Below are 19,115 nucleotides of genomic sequence, written 5' to 3' on the forward strand. Positions count from 1 at the left end.
CCACAATGATTGATTGTCCCCAAACCCTTATTTCTGTTACCAACTCCACCATATTGTCACAACTTTTCCCCTGTTATCAAAACTTCCAAATCAATGTTCTATGAATTTTAGTTTAAATTTTTACCAATTGTTTATTGATTTATACGAATTCAATCAAATGTAAAACACCAAACAGAATGGATCAGTAAATATAAAACTTTGTTATCTTCTCCAAAATTTACATTTTCATGTGTGTATAGACTATAGTATGGTTACGATGAAGTTGATGATGTTGGTGACCAAGGAGTCATATCCATGGGATAACTCCCAAGCACCCGCAAGAACGATGTAAACTCCTGAACCTCGGCAAGCGCGTTCTGAGCACGCGCCTCCGCCATCGAGGCCTCGAAGTCAACATAAAACATGTACTCAAAATGCTTCGCCGTCCCGACATTGGCATCATCCACGACCCTGATCGGACGGTTGTGATTCGGCCTCGATTCGATCTTCGTCAAGCTAATGTCTCTGAAGGCGAAAGCAGAGAGCACCTTGAAAAGCACGCTGGTTCCTTTCTCGTGCGCAAAGACAATGCTAGTCTTGAACGGTCTATCTGTTCTAGGTATGATTGGCTCACGCGCCAGCATCACGAAGCGCGTCACGTTACTCACGTCGTCCTGAATCCCATCTTCCAAAATCTCCAACCCGTATATCTCGGCGGCGCGTGCACTCGCGATAGCGGCTGTGTCGCGGAGGTTGTTAGAGGCGATGAACTCAGCGGCTCCTGCGGTGTCATCAACTGCCTCACGTGCGACATTAAGTCCGAGCTTTGTGAGCGTGTGCTCACACTGAGCGAGACCTTGAGGGTGTGAGATCACACGTGTGAGAAACTCTTTACGAACGCCGGGAAGAGCCAGTAAACAGTGATGAACAGGGAGTTGAACTTCGCCGACTATATGAAGACGGTGACGGAGGAGGAGATCGTAATTACGGTGGATAGAACCGCCGAGAGAGTTCTCCACCGGTAAAACAGCACGATCTGCGATCCAAAGCTCCACCGCTTGAAACGCAACCTCAAATTGATCGCAAGGTATAGCTTGACAATTAGGATAAGCTTTACCAGCGGCTGCTTCAGAGTAAGCACCGGGAACACCTTGATAAGCGACGCGTAGATTAGATCCGTGCATCGGAGCCGGCGAGAGATCCGTCATGCTAAGGGGTTTCAGTGGATTATGACGATGCTGTGGAACCAACGGATTGCTATCAGATTTCTCAATCGGAACAAGATTCATTCCTGGAACTCGTGCGGCGGCGCTGTTATGGCCGTTGAGATGATCAACTCCGCCGGAAACTGGAGGCACAGGTAAGGATTCAGATTCTTCTTGAGAAATAACCTTGCTTGTTAGAATAGCGCAGGAGCTCTGCCATTCAGAACGACCAGATCGCGCGATAAGCGCAGTCGCCGTCGCCGGCTGGCTAGCACCTAATATTGGAGAAGAAGATGATAGAGCTTTCATGTTTTAGCAATGGCGTCTTAAAATTGGTTATTCAAGCTCAATGAAATAGCAAAGTCGAGAATGTAGAAAAACATGTTTTCCTGGGGTAGTTCGTTTGTGTGGTCACTTCTCCACCTACCACAACCACCTTACAAGTCACAGTCGTATGGACCATACCGGCATTTAACTGAAAATTAATTCGACCCGATCCGGTTTAAGTTATTTGGTTTCATAAACCGATTTTCTCCATACCCCAATTGAGATATGAGAGTGTTTAAGACTTTACCGGAGGTGATTCGAGTTCAAGGAGACAGTCTACACTTGTGACTTGTGAGTCGGAGCTTGAGAACACCTACAGCTACAAGAAGGAAGTTTGTTTTCGCCTCGAGCTAGAAATCCTAATTTGTCATCATCGTCTCGAATGGAAAGGCTGTGTTCGAAATCCAAAATGCAAATGCGATAAAGATGGGCTTTTAGATAGGCCCAATTAGAGTCCAAAAATGAGGGGCTTATCAGTGATTTGGTTGCCAATACCAAAAGCGCGGGAAAATGATAAAAGATTTTTTTTTCCTCTCTACTCTTTCACTCACTTTCTCCGGCATCCACGAAGCCCTACCAGTAAAAGCCCTTTTGTTGACCCTAAATTCTCCTTCAAAGCTTCTCCAGGAATAAAGCTCCTCTCTATATAGGAATCTCTCTCTGTCCCGCGTAATTTATAATCGCCGCAAAATGAGCGGAGATAATCGAAGACGGGATCGAAAGGATACGCGGTGGTCGAAGAAGCCTAAGGTAGTGAACACTGCGGAAGATGAACTCGAATCTAAACTCGGATTTGGGCTTTTCTCTGAAGGTGAAACCCGACTTGGGTGGTTACTCACATTCTCATCGGTAAGTTCTCCGACACTCTAATCTGGACTCAACCTTGTTAATTGAGAGTATTTGAGTAGGTTTCGGATTCGATTATATGTGAATTTCTGTAAATTAAATATAAGCATTGGCGACTGAACCATACAATGAAACTCCATTAGTGCGAGAATTTAGGATTCTAGGTAATGTCAAAGTACTAGTATTTACTGATTGGATAATCTACTACGTTTTGCAGTCATCTTGGGAAGATCGCGATACTGGGAAAGTCTATAGTTGTGTGGACCTTTACTTTGTTACTCAGGTGAGCTGCTATAATTATGGTCATTACTCATTACTATGTCAGCTTCGTATAAGTTGATGAACGATTATATTTTTGTTGTTGCATTTTTCTAAATAGTTAACTGAGTTGAGGATTTTTTTCAGGACGGCTTTTCTTTCAAGACAAAGTACAAGTTCCGTCCTTACTTTTATGCAGCCACGAAAGTATGATAGTTTCTCTCTGGACATTATCGGAATTCTCCTTGAATCATTCATGTATTTTCATTTTATATGTCAATAAACTGCAATGCCAAATTACAGGACAAAATGGAATTGGAACTCGAAGCCTACTTGAGACGCCGATATGAAAGACAAGTTGCTGATATTGAGATTGTTGAAAAAGAAGATCTTGATCTTGTAAGTCAGTAAAGCATACTATGATTATTATTAGTTTAAGTCTGACTTCCTCATTGTGTGATGTAGTTGACTAGTGTCTTCCACCAGTTGATTAATGTTGTTTCTCTACTCATATCAGAAATATTTGCTACAACCTTTAGTTGTTATCCTCTTCTTGTAACCCAAAACTGAACATTTGTAGTAAATAGTCCAAAAGTAGTCTTGAATCCATTAGGTGAAATCAATAGGCGTTTGCTAGTATGTAACATGGGCTGTAGATGTTAAAGTTAGTTTTCTTTAAGTGTTTATTGATTGTCCTTTAGTGCAATTGTATGCAAGATATGAAGGTTTCAGTACTTTTTAGTTATCAATTCGCTTAGGATGTCTTTGTAGCTTTTTTCTGTGATACACAATTTTGAGTTCCTTTATTTTATGTTCATGAGCAGAAAAATCATCTATCTGGCCTGCAAAAAAAATACCTAAAAATATCATTTGATACTGTGCAACAATTGATGGAAGTCAAGCGGGATTTGTTACATATTGTCGAACGAAACCAGGCAAAATTTGATGCACTTGAAGCATACGAATCCATATTGGCTGGAAAACGGTAAGACATGTAATTTTGTTCTTTTAAATCACTTAAGAGTTTTGTTGATTTTCAATTTTTACCTCTTAACCTAAGTTGTTTCTTAGTTATTTTTCAAGTTTATTTTTAAGGGTTTCAGATGTCCTGATCATTTTTATCTTTATTCTTGGAACGCAGAGAACAACGTCCTCAAGATTGCTTAGACTCTATCGTGGACCTCCGCGAGTACGATGTACCTTATCATGTTCGATTTGCAATTGATAATGGTATCTTGTTTAGTCAAACCAGAATTTCTGTTTAGTCCTCAAAATTGTCAAAATCATGATGTTTTCTTGGTGTCCAGATGTGCGGAGTGGGCAATGGTACAATGTCAGTATTTCCAGCACCGATGTCATATTGGAGAAGAGGACAGATCTTCTTCAACGCGCAGAAGTCCGTGTTTGTGCCTTCGATATAGAGACAACAAAGCTTCCGTTGAAGTTTCCTGATGCTGAATATGATCAAATTATGATGATATCCTACATGGTCGATGGGCAAGGTTTTCTAATTATTAACAGAGAGGTAACTGCTGTATACATTTGTCTGTATTGGATCTGATATTGTAATGATGATTTTTTACATGGTGGATGGGGATTGTTAATTCATTAATTTAGAGAACCTACTATATGGCCTTGCTTTGCCATTTTTGTAGAAATGATCCATATAAGATTATCCCGCTTGTTTAATTGATTTCGTATGATGTAACTTTAAGACTGTTTTTGGACTAGCATAACATTTTGCTATAATTTAAAACATAAATTCTGATATGTTAACCGTTTTTTGTTGCATATATCATCTCTGTTTGATATCTCAGCTCTATGCTTTCCTTATATATTTTGTACTACTGCAATCTTGTTTGATTATTAATGTAGCATCTTTGCACTTAATTCAGTGTGTTGGCGAAGATGTAGAAGATCTGGAATATACACCAAAACCAGAATTTGAAGGGTATTTCAAAGTTACTAATGTTAAAAATGAGGTAAAATACTTAAGCTCCTGATTTGAATATAAAATCAGAAACATTGATGTGCAGGTGAGTTATTTCTTGGTTATTTCTTGTAGGTTGAACTCCTCCAAAGATGGTTTTACCATATGCAAGAGTTGAAACCCGGTATTTATGTTACATACAACGGTGACTTTTTTGACTGGCCATTTATAGAACGGAGAGCATCTCATCATGGGATAAAAATGAATGAGGTATGCTAAAGTTTTATTCGTTGTGGTTTTGAATTAATTTTATCTGTCTGCATGACTAAACGGATATAATATATCTACTTGGAAAGTGTATATAAAAGTTTGTGACATTATTCGCTGACATTCTATAGTGGCCTTGTGAGTGTGCCTCTGCATAAAGTAGAATAGTGACGCTGCTCAAGTACTTCCTAGACTGTGTACTGAATTATCTTGCACGACGATGCTTACTTTTACATATTATTGTTTCCTTGTGGAAGATAAATTTTCATCCTTCAAAATATTCAGTGACTTGTGTTTTGCATTTCAATACTGAAGTCTTCTGAGAGTTGGCAAGGTGCTGCCACTCATTCTCCCGGAACTTGGTTCTCTTCTCAGTTCTGTTTAAACCTATCTTTCTTGCTTTTTCATTTAAAGCCTAGTTCGTTGCATCTTACTCGTCACTTCCTATCCTATTTCTACTATCTTCCACTGGAGCATAATGGTCAACTGTAATTCCATAATTGGCTGGTGTGTTTTGTTTCTTTCCCTTGTGGTTCAGGAATTGGGATTCCGTTGTGATCAGAATCAAGGTGAATGTCGAGCTAAATTCGCTTGTCATTTGGATTGTTTTGCTTGGGTTAAACGTGATAGCTATCTTCCTCAGGGAAGCCATGGTCTGAAGGTTCATTCTACTTCTATATCTGAGCGATTATTTATCTTTTGTGGTCATATAATATTTTGTTAAGAAAGTCATATTATGATTTTGATGCTTGTTTCTTAATTAAATGCCAGGCTGTTACAAAGGCAAAACTAGGTTATGATCCACTGGAAGTGAACCCAGAGGACATGGTTCGGTTTGCGATGGAAAAGCCCCAGGTATTGACGAGAAGTTAATCCTGCTATTTCTGTAAAACATGTTTTTTTAACCATTAGAGCTGGTTGTTAGATACTAGAATGGGCTAGAGTTACAAACTGTCGATGATAAGTGATCAAGTGATTCAACTATGGCTCTTTATGGGTTGCATAAATGTTCTTCTGTTCATCTTTAATTCATTGTCTTATCATCAGTACACAAAATTTAGAAGCGGACATAGAATTCAGGCAATTAATGGTGTCAACTGTAGATTTTTCTAGTCTCTCTGTAGTGCTTGAAATATTTGTATGGGTGCTTATATCTTATTTCTATTCAATGCTGGGAATCATCTCGCAGACAATGGCCTCCTACTCTGTCTCTGATGCTGTTGCAACTTATTACCTATACATGACATATGTCAATCCATTCATTTTTTCTCTCGCAACTATCATCCCAATGGTCCCTGATGAGGTTTTACGTAAAGGGAGTGGCACCCTTTGTGAAATGCTTCTGATGGTTGAGGTATCAACCTATTTACCACAAGGTTTTTAGCAATCTTTACTGTGTGACACATTCTATTAATTGGAAGTTTTCCATTCAGCACAGGCTTACAAGGCAAATGTTGTATGTCCCAACAAAAATCAAGCTGACCCTGAGAAATTCTACCAAAATCAACTTCTTGAAAGTGAGACATATATTGGTGGTCATGTAGAGTGCCTTGAAAGTGGTGTTTTCAGATCTGACATTCCAACCAGTTTTAAACTCGATTCATCGGCATACCAGGCAATTTATCTGCTTTATATTTATTCACTATAATGTTTGTTGATTTGTTTAATTGATTGCTGAGCATTACTTTTTCTGATAGAGTTTCAATTCAATTGTCACTGATTTGTCTGTAGTTTCCTCTGAAGTGCTGCAGTTTATAGTAAAATCTATGTAGTCTGTAATGAATGTGTGAAGCAAAATGCTTCCCATTCTTGTGTGCATGATTGTATCATAGCTAATTAATGCACCTATCTGATATTTGACGCTTTGATTGCCAGCAACTGATCGATAACCTTGGTCGTGATCTGGAATATGCTATCACTGTAGAAGGAAAAATGAGAATGGATTCAATTTCCAATTATGATGAAGTGAAGGACGAAATCAAGGAGAAGGTAATGAATTTCTCTTCTGAATAAAAATATTGATTTAATGTTTGTTCCCTTGTTTCTTGTCAGCATGTTGTTACTCTTGTCGCTTTGTATGGCTGACACTGCATACACATTCATACTGAAAGATTTTTCTTATACACTCATACATGCTTAGCTCGTATCTATGAGCCTTATCTCATGTAGAGTAATCCCATTAGGGCTTGTGGAAGAACATTAGTTAGTCCTTAGACTACTGTTTGAGCCTCCGGAGGAAATCTGTCTGTCAAGTATCCTCTATCATAGTTGTTATCAACTATCATCTGCATGCTTGGATATTTTAAAGCAGAATTTATAACCTGATCGTCTTGTGAATTATCTCCCTTTATCTTTGATTCGGGTTGAAGTCTTAGTTCTGTCGTGGTTTGGCGGTTTTATTGATTTTGTAGCTTGAGAAGTTACGAGATGACCCTATACGGGAAGAGGGGCCTCTTATTTATCACCTTGATGTCGCAGCCATGTATCCAAATATCATCTTAACAAACAGGCTTCAGGTACATCTAATCTCTGTTTGCATGTTTCTAACTGATTTAGGGATTATATGTTGTAGCATGCGATTGTAAATCAATATCTACCAAACATCAGCTAATTGGTGATGTTCCATATACAAAATAATCACAACCGTGACTTTTACGATTGTGAACCCCCTAGATATATTATGTTAAGCGAAAGTTTCCTCTAAATTCTCAGCCACCATCAATAGTTACGGATGAGATTTGCACAGCATGTGATTTCAACCGCCCGGGAAAGACCTGTCTTAGAAAACTTGAATGGGTTTGGCGTGGTGTGACATTCATGGGAAAGAAAAGGTTCTTAACATATATATCATTCCTAACTTTGGATTTAAACCTTGTTGGTATAGTCTTAAGTTCTCAACTTTGTTTCAAATGGTTTGCAGTGATTATTACCATTTGAAGAAGCAGATTGAGTCTGAATTTGTTGATGCTGGTGCAAATATAATGTCTTCAAAATCGTTCCTTGATCTGCCAAAGGTGGATCAACAATCTAAGCTAAAAGAACGACTAAAAAAATATTGTCAAAAGGTACTCTCTCTCCACCGTAGTAATATTTTCCCCACAATGTCAATATATAATGGCAAGTTTTCTGCTATTGGTAGGCTTATAAACGAGTACTTGACAAGCCAATTACTGAAGTTCGTGAAGCTGGGATATGCATGAGAGAAAACCCTTTCTATGTGGATACTGTTCGGAGGTGCGTTTCTTGATTAAGACTCTATTTGTCGTTTAGTCTTTTGGGAAGCATCTCTCTTGGGTGAACATACAACTGCTGATAATGAAACATTTAGACAAGTACTAATTACTTTTTCAAATTGCTTTTTATTTGGTGGTCTTTGTATGTTATTAAAGCTTTCGAGATAGGAGGTATGAATACAAAACACTTAACAAGGTCTGGAAGGGAAAATTGTCAGAGGCCAAGGCAAGTGGTAATTCAATCAAGATCCAGGAAGCACAGGTAAGTTATCGTTTATACTTGCTCATATATATGATTTTCAGAATTTCTTTTAGATGGTTATTGACATTAAAATTTGGAACAGGACATGGTAGTGGTTTACGATTCCTTGCAGCTAGCTCATAAGTGTATACTTAATTCCTTCTATGGATATGTCATGCGAAAGTGAGTCCTCTCTTACAAAGAGCCTGGAATTTGGTGTTATTATCATTGTCTGTTCCAATTATGTTGACCCAAAGCTTTACTTAAAACTAATTCCAGGGGTGCAAGATGGTATTCCATGGAAATGGCTGGTGTAGTTACCTATACTGGAGCCAAAATCATACAGAATGCCCGTTTGCTTATTGAGCGAATTGGGAAACCACTTGAGTTGGATACAGATGGTATATGGTGTTGTCTCCCTGGATCTTTTCCTGAGAACTTTACTTTTAAAACAATGTAAGATTTTGTAATCTCCATGATTTACATCATTACATGTATATGTTAGGAATTTCCTTGTTCTGTTTTTTTTTTTTAATATATAGCATTTCACTCTAAGGTATTTCCAAGAGGCGTTTTATTTCCTTGTTTAATTAAGGTGGATTACATTTTCTTGTGGTTCTAGAGATGTTAATAAACCATCAATGGTTTTCATTATTGCAGAGACATGAAGAAACTCACCATCTCGTATCCTTGTGTTATGCTTAATGTTGATGTGGCAAAGAATAATACAAATGATCAATATCAGGTTTGCCGGCTATTCCTTACTTAAAAGTAGCTTCTGTGTTCAGTCTTAAATAAGCAGATGATATAACAAGCCCTTTTGTGGTTCTGAAAGCATTTTGCCTTGTGTTCAGTTTCTGTTTTTACTCTTAATTTTGGTTTTGGAACAGACTCTTGTAGATCCTGTACGCAAGACATATAAATCACATAGTGAATGCTCAATTGAATTTGAAGTAGATGGACCGTACAAGGTATGCTTAAACGCTTTGAATTTTTGACATGTGCTGCTCTTTAATTGCTGCACAAAAAAATATTTGTAACCCTCTCCATTCAGGCAATGATTATTCCTGCATCGAAAGAAGAAGGAATCTTAATCAAGAAGCGTTATGCTGTTTTCAATCATGATGGAACCTTAGCAGAACTCAAGGGGTTTGAGATCAAGCGTAGAGGGGAGCTGAAACTCATTAAAGTTTTCCAGGTACCCTTCCCTTTTCTTGTGTTGTAATGATTCTGATTCATAAAAAAATGTTTCTTTATTTATTTTTAGGCTCAATGTTATTGAGTGTATTTCGCCAGATCCACTTATACTAGTAACTCTTTCTAGCAGCAGTTTTAAGGTTCTAATTCTGACGTTTTTGTCATAATAATTCTCTGTTAGGGAAGATTCCAATGGTTCTAGATTGCTTGTTCAGGTGGCCATTTAGCAATTATTGAGAGCTCATCTTCTAGCTCCATTGTTCGTAAAAGAAAGAAATGATAAATAAAATTTTTGGTATCTGACAAAATGCATGTAACATTTTTTTTTAAAATCTCTGTCATATACATTGGATTCTTGTGTTTATGGACTGTGTAATGTAGTAAGACGTTCATAATTTGTTAGACACAAGCATCCCAAGAAAATAGGCAGACTTTTACTTGATGAATATGTGTCTCTGTTGAAAAATTAGAGGTCAGCTTAGTTTATGAAGCTGTCAGGCGCTGAAAGAAATCATATTTTCTTTTTCTTTCCTTTCCCTACAGGCCGAGCTTTTTGACAAATTTCTCCATGGATCAACTCTTGAAGAGTGTTATTCTGCTGTTGCAGCGGTTGCTGATCGATGGCTTGACCTACTCGATGTATGTGAAATATCTTGTTTCTTGTTCTCTTTTAGTTGATTATTTCTTTTACTTAGCAGGAAGACTTTTCATACAGGTGCTGCTAAATTCTCTTATTTGCAGTTGGGTCATTTATCTCATAGGTTTTCTTTCACATTTTCTCCAGAATCAAGGAAAAGATATTGCCGATAGTGAACTGCTAGATTATATATCAGAATCAAGCACAATGAGCAAATCGTTAGCAGATTATGGTGAGCAAAAGTCATGTGCAGTGACCACAGCAAAACGCCTGGCTGAATTTCTTGGTGTTACAATGGTCAAAGATAAAGGACTACGTTGCCAGTACATTGTTGCTTGTGAACCAAAGGTACATTTCTTTTAAACTTGAAATTTCTCGACACTTTTGTGTTTTTTCCTCCTTTGACATCTGCTCAAGGAGTACTAGAAGTTGGTTACTTTGAAAGGTATCTCCAACCCGAACATAGCAGGGAAAACCAAAGAGTTAGGTCTCATGTCTGATTCACATATCTTCTTTCATCCTTACTGATATATTTATTAGTACAAGTAACACATAAGTGGATGTTGTACTAACAATCTTTACTGTTGAAGTTCTTAGTTAGGAACACTGCTGATATGTACATGTTCCCTTAGTTAAGAATGTTGCTCACATCTAAAAAGTAGTTACTGTCCGTTAAGCATCTTTCTCAGCTAGTCTAGTATAGTGTCTCCATCACACTGCTTATTAGTAACTTTTTACTGTTACGACTTAACAACTTTTCATGATTAGGGTACACCGGTAAGCGAACGTGCTGTTCCTGTTGCCATATTTACAACAAATCCGGGTAAACATTCTGTTATTTGGTGTGATGTATTGTTGCATTCTTAACGCTCATATGTGATGTAAATCTTCAAAATTAACAGAAGTTATGAAGTTTCATTTGCGAAAATGGTGCAAGACATCATCAGATGTCGGAATTCGTCTGATTATTGACTGGTCGTATTACAAGCAGCGCCTTAGTTCAGCTATCCAAAAAGTTATTACCATTCCTGCTGCAATGCAGAAGGTTCATTATTACTATTCTTATCCTTTTTTTAAAAAGATTTCCTTAGTGTAATTTTTATATATATCTAACGACTTGTATGACCTCTATAGGTGGCAAATCCCGTGCCTAGGGTGCTTCATCCTGACTGGCTCCATAAAAAGGTCCGTGAGAAAGACGACAAATTTCGCCAGAGAAAACTAGTTGATATGTTCAGCTCAGCAAATAAAGATGTTGTGTTGGACACAGATCTTCCGGTGACTAAAGATAATGTGGAAGATATTGAGGATTTTTGCAAAGAAAATAGGCCTTCCGTCAAAGGGCCAAAGCCAATTGCGCGTTCCTATGAAGTCAATAAAAAACAGTCTGAATGTGAGCAGCAAGAGAGCTGGGATACAGAGTTCCATGATATCTCATTTCAGAACATTGACAAGAGCGTAAACTACCAAGGATGGCTTGAACTGAAAAAGAGAAAATGGAAAGTAACTCTAGAGAAGAAGAAAAAACGAAGGTAGGTTTTCATAATGGTATTTGTTCACCTGAAGTTTATTATACAGCAAGACGGTTTTGATTTGGAATGATATATAGTTCCATATAACATCTATTGTTTTTACAAGTGTCTGAACTTGTTGACTGTATCCCTTCGTTTTGTAGGTTGGGTGATCTAAGATCTTCAAACCAGGTTGATACTCACGAGATAAATCAAAAAGTCGGTCAGGGAAGAGGAGGTGTGGGTTCATACTTTAGGAGGCCTGAAGAAGCTTTGACTAGTTCACATTGGCAGGTGTGCACAGTGACCTATTTGTATTTATATATTTGGCTATTTTTTTGCAACCATATAAAGCTGTCTTTCCGACCTTTTCAGATAATACAGCTGGTCCCAAGTCCACAGAGCGGACAATTTTTTGCTTGGGTGGTTGTGGAAGGGTTGATGCTTAAGATCCCATTGTCGATCCCAAGGGTGTTTTACATTAATTCCAAAGTTCCTATAGATGAATATTTCCAAGGAAAGTGTGTCAACAAGATTCTTCCTCATGGAAGGCCTTGTTATAGTTTGACTGAGGCATGTGTTTTAACCTCTATACATCTTTCCCCTTGTATTCCTTCTAGTTAGTTACAATTTTCTCGTTTCTTTACAGGTCAAGATTCAAGAAGATCAATTTAAAAAAGAAAGTAAAAAGCGTGCAGCTCTTCTTGCAGACCCTGGAGTTGAGGTGAGGTTTTTATAAAGTAGAAAAAGAAATTGCCATCACATGCCTTGACTATTTAAAAACTTTTCTTAGTCTAGTTAACTATTATTTATGTGATTTCTGGTACCATTTTGTTTTAGTGAGTAGACAACTTGTGTATGGTGTCTGGGAGTACATGATATCTGCCTATCTGAGTTTGAATTTGTCTGTTGTAAAACTTACTTCATCAAGTACCCTGTGTAAGGAAAACTAAATGGAGTTCACAAGTGAAGGGTAGCTAAATTCATCTCAGTTATGTGCGTCTGTGATGGCTCTCCATGCTGTCTTGTTTGTTAATTTTATTAAAATGTGAATGGGATCCAACGACTTGTAAGCTTGGTGGGAGTTATGCTTTTGTTCTAATGCTTACTGAGACACTAGCCAGATAATCACCAGGCGAACTTGTTGGTTATCATGCATGTTGTTACCTTCATTTTTCATAAAGGGAAATACCATGTTCATGCTTGGTAGTCTCATATTTGACCATGGCAGGGCATATATGAAACTAAGGTGCCTCTGGAGTTTAGTGCTATATGTCAGATTGGATGTGTATGCAAAATTGATAACAAAGCCAAGCACCGTAACACCCAAGATGGATGGGAAGTTGGTGAACTTCACATGAAAACTACAACTGAGTGTCACTACTTGAAGCGTTCAATTCCACTTGTTTACTTGTATAACAGGTAGAGCTCTCTAAGTAACATGACTATCCCTTTTCTGATAGAAACCAGTTCTACTTCATGGAGTTTAAGTTGAAGGAAGGTTTTGATTGTAAACTTATAATAGGCATTTCTTAGTCACAATGTTAGAGTGTTTACATTTCTACGTTTCTAGTCATATTATTCTAAGAACCATAATAGGGTTTCTGTCGCTTTTCAAATTAGTCCCTTTTACATTTTGAACTTTTTTTCTTCTTCTTTGGGATTTATATGGTTTCAATTATCCAAGCCGGAATATCTTATCTCATGGTTTACTTGTATGCAGCACCTCAACAGGGCGTGCTATATATGTTTTATATTGTCATGTATCGAAGCTTATGTCTGCCGTTGTAGTTGATCCTTTTAACGGCAATGAATTATTACCATCTGCCTTAGAGAGACAGTTTAGAGATAGTTGCCTAGAATTATCACTTGATTCATTGTCTTGGGATGGTATCCGTTTCCAGGTAAGCTCTAAATTCATCGCATACAACCCCTGCAGTAACAGTCCTGCATTTTTTGAGCTTTTGTGAATGCTAATAATCAGGTGCACTACGTTGACCATCCCGAAGCTGCCAAGAAGATAATACAAAGAGCAATAAGTGAATACAGGTAACTCATTTTTCTGATTATAGAAGTGTAGCCAGTTTAATGTTTCCTTGACATGTTGAATCCCATAGTGTTTCTATTGCTGATCAGTTGCTCATGCTTTTTCCTGTTTAATTTTTTCCTTTGTGAACTAGTTGGTTACTTCCTAATTTTTTTTTTTTGACATTCAGTTGGTTACTTCCTAATGAAATAAATTCTATACGTTAATTGGCAAAAAAAAGAAAAAAAAAAGAAGTGATTGTCTGGTGTGATCATGGCGGATTTTGGACTTTTTTTGAGAGGTCATGTCAGGTCATGCCACTCTGGTTTGACTTGTTCCATTTTTACCTTTTCTTGCAGAGAAGAAAATTGTGGACCAACTGTTGCTGTCATTGAATGCCCTGACTTTACCTTCATGAAGGAAGGTATTAAGGCCCTAGATGATTTCCCATGTGTGAGGATTCCCTTCAACGACGATGACAATAGTTATCAGGTTCCTTGACTAATAAACCAATTGGCTACTTTTTCTCCTTTTGTCATGATAGACGATTATTTGATAAGAAATATGTATGTGGGTTTGGTTGCAATGCGTAGCCTGTCTCCTGGCAACGTCCAGCTGCAAAAATAGCAATGTTCCGTTGTGCTGCAGCATTTCAGTGGTTGGATCGGAGGATTACCCAATCAAGATACGCCCATGTAGGTTATGTTTCTTTAGTGGATATATAGTTCCTCATATCAATACTTTTTTGCAGTTATTGACATTTCCTGTACAACTGACTAGGTGCCTCTGGGGAATTTTGGACTTGATTGGCTAACATTCACAATAGATATCTTCCTATCCAGGGCACTCCGTGACCAGCAACAGGTTCTTTCTTCGAATTTTCGTCTACTTTCTAATACTTTTAATAGTTCCAATGTTACGCCATATGCTTTCTTTTTCTTTCTTTTTTTCCTCGCTCTCTTTTTTTCTGTTTGCCTTTTTGCTTTTGCTCTGTGTGTGCATCTTCACTGATTGTGATTTTTTCTTTTTTTCCTTTTCTTTTAGAAGTGCATATTATGTATTTAGAAAGAGAAGAGCAGCTTTTCCATATCACTGAATTTTCTTTTGTATAACAGGTCCTTTGGGTGTCAGATAATGGTGTTCCAGACCTTGGAGGTATAAACAATGAAGAGGCATTCTTTGCCGATGAGGTATGTATAACAGGTTTTTTTTTGCCTTTTGGTTTCTCTGGACTTTGTCATGATCTTCTCCCATCTCCATGTTTTTTTTTTTTTGTGCTACTGTCGAGGTGATAAACTGACATGCTTCTTTGACACAGGTGCAACAGACAAGTTTAGTATTCCCTGGAGCGTATAGAAAAGTGTCTGTGGAGTTAAAGGTCATAAAAAAAAAATTACCTAATCATCAGTGCTTTTTTGGATGTTGTTCTAATTAACATGCAATGTGCAGATCCATAACTTGGCTGTTAATGCCCTTCTGAAAAGCAACCTGGTGAATGAAATGGAAGGAGGCGGTTTTATGGGATTTGAACAGGATGTGAATCCTAGAGGAATTAATTCAAACGATAACACCAGTTTTGATGAGACCACTGGATGTGCTCAAGCATTTCGTGTCCTGAAACAGTTGATTCATAGTTGCTTGACTGATGTGCGTAAATCTAAAAATATATATGCTGATTCCATTTTGCAACGTTTGTCTTGGTGGCTCTGCAGGTATGATTATGTCTTGTAACATATTCATTTTATTCTTGACTCATAAAATACCAATCTATAATTTCATATTGTAGCCCTTCCTCGAAGCTCCATGATCCAGCTCTTCATCTCATGCTTCACAAGGTAGATCATATTTAATGCTTTTTGCTCTTTTTTTATCAGGTCTAAATGAGTAAGTGTGGATAAATCAGCAAACTTTATATTAATTCCTCCTTGCTTTTCTGTCTGAATCTTTCCCAATCAATTCATTTATGGGATCTGTAGCTTACAGATTATATCTCCTTGCCGGATTATACCTGTCATAATATATATAATTCCCAAGGCACCTTCAGATCTTGAGATTTGCCAGTTACACTCAGTTTTTATTTGCCTTAAGAATTCTAAACCAATTTGACTTCCTACATTTTTCGTCTATTTGCAGGTCATGCAAAAGGTGTTTGCACTGCTATTGACTGATTTGCGGAGATTAGGTGCTATAATAATATATGCAGACTTCTCAAAGGTCATTATCGACACAGTGAAATTTGATCTATCTGCAGCTAAGGCTTATTGTGAAAGCTTGCTATCAACGGTGCGGAATAGGTTGGTTTCTTCCTTGCTCGATATACATGTCTATGACCTTAAGTCTCATGGACTGCACTCATTTTCCTGCCATGATTTTTGTGCTTCGCCTCTGACAGTGATATCTTTGAGTGGATATTGCTCGAGCCGGTTCACTACTGGCACTCATTACTTTTCATGGACCAGGTTGGAATTCTTTTTTCTTATACTTTCCTTTTGTATTTTTAATCTCTGATTGTTAAACCTGGCAAAACTTGTTGTAAATTGTAAAATTCCAACTCCTCAACGAGAGAGAAAATGAAAAAGTGACAATGCATGCTATTCCAGTAAAACCAGAATGGGCCAAGGAATTATAACTGATGAGTAGAACCCTTTCACCTTGATGGTTAATAAAATTATAGAACCAATTTACCATCATTAGTTTTTGTTTAATCAGGTTTCTTGATCTTGCCTTTTCTCATATTTTTCCTTCCCATTGAGGTATCTCTTTTCTTCTACATTTTAGTATAACTACGCTGGTATCCGAGCCGATGATGAAATTTCACTTGACGAAGTGACTATTGAACCAAAGTGGAGTGTTGCACGACATTTACCTGAGTATATTGAGGTTTGGAGACAGAACCCTCACTCAAACCAATGTTCATTTAGTGAAAACAAAAAACATGTGGCAACACATGGACCATTTTTCTTGGACACTGACGCATTTCATCTATCTTGGCAGAGGGATTTCATTATAATCATTGCCAAGTTTATATTTGACCCCTGGAAATTTGCGATAGAAAATAAAAAGGGCAGTTCAGAGAGTTTAGAGGCACAGATGATAGAATATCTAAGAGAACAGGTAGCATATTAAAGCCAATTCGCTTGATCTACTTTTCATCAATCAAAAGATTGTCTCCTCATTTCTTTTTTGTTTTCTTTTATGCAGATTGGATCAACCTTCATAAATATGCTTGTCAAAAAGGTTGATGATATCATGTCACACATGAAGGAGATAAATGTTTCAGATGCATCTCGGGTTTCTGGTCAAGCTCCCAAAGGAGATTACTCGTTGGAATTTATACAGGTTATCTCTGCTGTTCTGGCTCTTGACCAAAACGTCCAGCAAGATGTTCTGGTAATTACTCCCATTCTTTTTCATTTTAACATATGGCGTATTCACAAGTCTTCTGAATAGATTAATCTTGAATATGAAAAGTCCACTGAAGCGTTGTTTATCTTTACAGTTAAAAACCCTCTTTATAACTGATTTCATTCACAAATCCAATCTTATCTCTGGAAATGTGGTTCTTGAAACCATGTTTACCAATAGAGCTGGATTTTTTTTTGAATGGGTTTTAACGATAGTCTTCTCAATTTTTGTCCTCTAGACCTACAATCTTGCTGATTTAATCTCTTTTCTATAGGTAATGAGAAAGAGTCTGTTGAAGTACATTAAAGTAAAAGAGTGTGCTGCTGAAGCCGAATTTCTTGATCCTGGGCCATCCTTCATCTTACCTAATGTAGCTTGCAGGTATTATTTGACCAAAACAAATGCTCGTGATTTAAATAAGCATTCTTGTGATTGGCTACGTCTAGTAATAGAGAAATTGTTTTCCGAAATCGAGTTGTCTTTTGGCCACAAACATAAATCCCTGCGAATCCCCTCCTTTAGAGACATCCTGGTTCACCCTTGTGGTGATCATCACATCAAATCTACACAGCAATATCAAACTTGCAACACTAAAGAAAAGAAAACTTAGACCCCTAAATCCTAGACAATAAATACTTGACTTTTTTGCAGTAGTAAGCAGTAAGACAGCTGGAAATGTATACACTGAGTTTTGATTGTACTGTTTTTCTTGTTGCAGCAACTGTGATGCCTACAGAGACCTAGATATATGCAGAGACCCAGCACTGTTAACAGAGAAAGAATGGTCATGTGCGGATACACAATGTGGGAAGATATATGACAGAGAGCAGATGGAGAGTAGCCTTCTAGAGATGGTGAGACAGAGAGAAAGAATGTACCATATGCAGGATGTAGTGTGCATTAGGTGCAATCAGGTGAAAGCGGCTCATTTGACAGAGCAGTGTGAGTGTTCTGGTTCCTTTAGATGCAAGGAGAGTGGGTCAGAGTTCAGCAAGAGGATGGAGATATTCATGGATATAGCAAAGCGCCAGAAGTTTAGACTGTTAGAAGAATACATCTCTTGGATCATATATGGCCCTAGCTATTAACAAAACAATAGAGAAAGACATCGTTTATAGGTTAATTGATTTGTGCATAGGTTTACAACCTTTTTCAAGCTCTCAAATATTTACCGGTGAAGAACTGTGGAAAATTCACAGGCAAAATCACAGCTTCCTTTAAAGCTTGTTTGGCACTTTCAAGCCCAGCAACAACTGTCCACTTAACGTTAGGCTTTTCCCTTATAATAGCAGAGTTTAACCCAGCTCGAAGCTTTGATTCTTCTCCATCTCCTCCGTCTTTGGGCTTAGTCTTAGGCTTCGTAGCAACCGCTGCGTCGCCATTCGATCCTTTCCCCGATCCAACTTCAACTAATACCGCACGAATTTCCTCAGCACGACGGAGATACTCGTAGAACTTGTCGGTGATGGCATCTCTGATCCTAGGGTTCTTCTCATATTTGAGATAGATTTTGAAGTATTCAAGCGCGTTCATGTACAAAGGAAAAGCTTTGTTGTAGTTACCAGCATTGTCCTCTTTACCGCTTGTCTAACGTACTCGATCGCTTGTTCTTTGAAATTACTGTACATATTTTTTTTAGGGTTTATAGAAATAAATTCCTTCAATCATAAAATTGAATAATTTATCGAAAAAAATCAGATGATTAAAGAAACCCTAGGAGAAGCGTGGTTGATCCATGATCAGAAATTTAAGGGAAAGCAGAGAGTTTTGAAGTCGGTGAGGCTAACAGAGAGAAAGGAAAATTTTGATTTTTTTTTGACGTTTGAAAATAGAAACAACAGAGTGTTTGTGTGTAGAACACAAAGACGTCCAGGCGTCTGAGTTTCTAACTGTTTTGATGAATGACAAGGAGAATACTCGCTGGTTTTAATACCGGACCAAAAATGGGTTTAAAAGGTTCATTTAATGGGCTTAAATTTTGTGTGTCCAACGACTCCAATAGGGTTAGGCAAAAGACGCAGACATAGAACCTAATTGACAAGTCTCTCTACGT

General features: G+C 37.7%; 3 protein-coding genes across 5 annotated transcripts; 1 reads left to right on the forward strand and 2 right to left on the reverse strand.

The window, feature by feature from the left end:
- Positions 1-33: 33 nt before the first annotated feature.
- Positions 34-1,867, reverse strand: ADT6 (arogenate dehydratase 6). The gene has a single exon (NM_100698.4). It carries the CDS (start codon positions 1,491-1,493, stop codon positions 252-254), a length of 1,242 nt encoding a protein of 413 aa, NP_563809.1. The 5' UTR covers positions 1,494-1,867; the 3' UTR covers positions 34-251.
- Positions 112-18,150, forward strand: TIL1 (DNA polymerase epsilon catalytic subunit; the record flags this gene model as incomplete). 2 transcript variants are annotated; one of them, NM_100699.6, is made up of 49 exons in its annotated part: positions 112-2,360; positions 2,575-2,640; positions 2,763-2,822; positions 2,919-3,014; positions 3,440-3,600; positions 3,757-3,845; positions 3,923-4,140; positions 4,511-4,597; positions 4,681-4,815; positions 5,351-5,473; positions 5,584-5,667; positions 6,002-6,166; positions 6,251-6,427; positions 6,688-6,801; positions 7,224-7,328; positions 7,525-7,643; positions 7,733-7,877; positions 7,952-8,046; positions 8,202-8,307; positions 8,390-8,469; positions 8,566-8,742; positions 8,947-9,031; positions 9,177-9,257; positions 9,341-9,484; positions 10,027-10,122; positions 10,268-10,468; positions 10,889-10,943; positions 11,023-11,165; positions 11,255-11,652; positions 11,796-11,925; positions 12,007-12,204; positions 12,281-12,355; positions 12,863-13,053; positions 13,355-13,535; positions 13,616-13,680; positions 14,017-14,149; positions 14,251-14,352; positions 14,438-14,521; positions 14,773-14,847; positions 14,976-15,035; positions 15,107-15,369; positions 15,444-15,492; positions 15,791-15,951; positions 16,050-16,116; positions 16,436-16,537; positions 16,652-16,771; positions 16,859-17,047; positions 17,337-17,443; positions 17,781-18,150. In NM_100699.6, the coding sequence occupies exons 1-49, from the start codon at positions 2,202-2,204 to the stop codon at positions 18,148-18,150; spliced, it is 6,486 nt and encodes a 2,161-aa protein (NP_172303.5). In that variant the 5' UTR covers positions 112-2,201. The 2 variants fall into 2 exon arrangements, with proteins under 2 accessions (NP_172303.5, NP_001322767.1); NM_001331765.1 differs by lacking the exon at positions 17,781-18,150 and having other exon boundaries at positions 17,337-17,672.
- AT1G08270 (vacuolar protein sorting-associated protein) lies at positions 17,527-18,765 on the reverse strand (the record flags this gene model as incomplete). Of its 2 annotated transcripts, NM_202063.1 has the most annotated exons (3): positions 17,527-17,826; positions 17,941-18,143; positions 18,235-18,765. In NM_202063.1, the coding sequence occupies 2 exons, from the start codon at positions 18,593-18,595 to the stop codon at positions 18,106-18,108; spliced, it is 399 nt and encodes a 132-aa protein (NP_973792.1). In that variant the 3' UTR covers positions 17,527-17,826; positions 17,941-18,105. The 2 variants fall into 2 exon arrangements, with proteins under 2 accessions (NP_973792.1, NP_172304.1); NM_100700.2 differs by lacking the exons at positions 17,527-17,826; positions 17,941-18,143 and having other exon boundaries at positions 18,184-18,595.
- Between the last annotated feature and the right edge of the window lie 350 nt (positions 18,766-19,115).

This window comes from Arabidopsis thaliana (genome assembly GCF_000001735.4).
Source record: "Arabidopsis thaliana chromosome 1 sequence".
In the NCBI taxonomy this organism is placed as follows: Eukaryota; Viridiplantae; Streptophyta; class Magnoliopsida; order Brassicales; family Brassicaceae; genus Arabidopsis; species Arabidopsis thaliana.

Coding starts and splice junctions, on each gene's coding strand:
- ADT6 (NM_100698.4), bottom strand. CDS start 1,493: ATGAAAGCTCTATCATCTTCTTCTCCAATATTAGGTGCTAGCCAGCCG.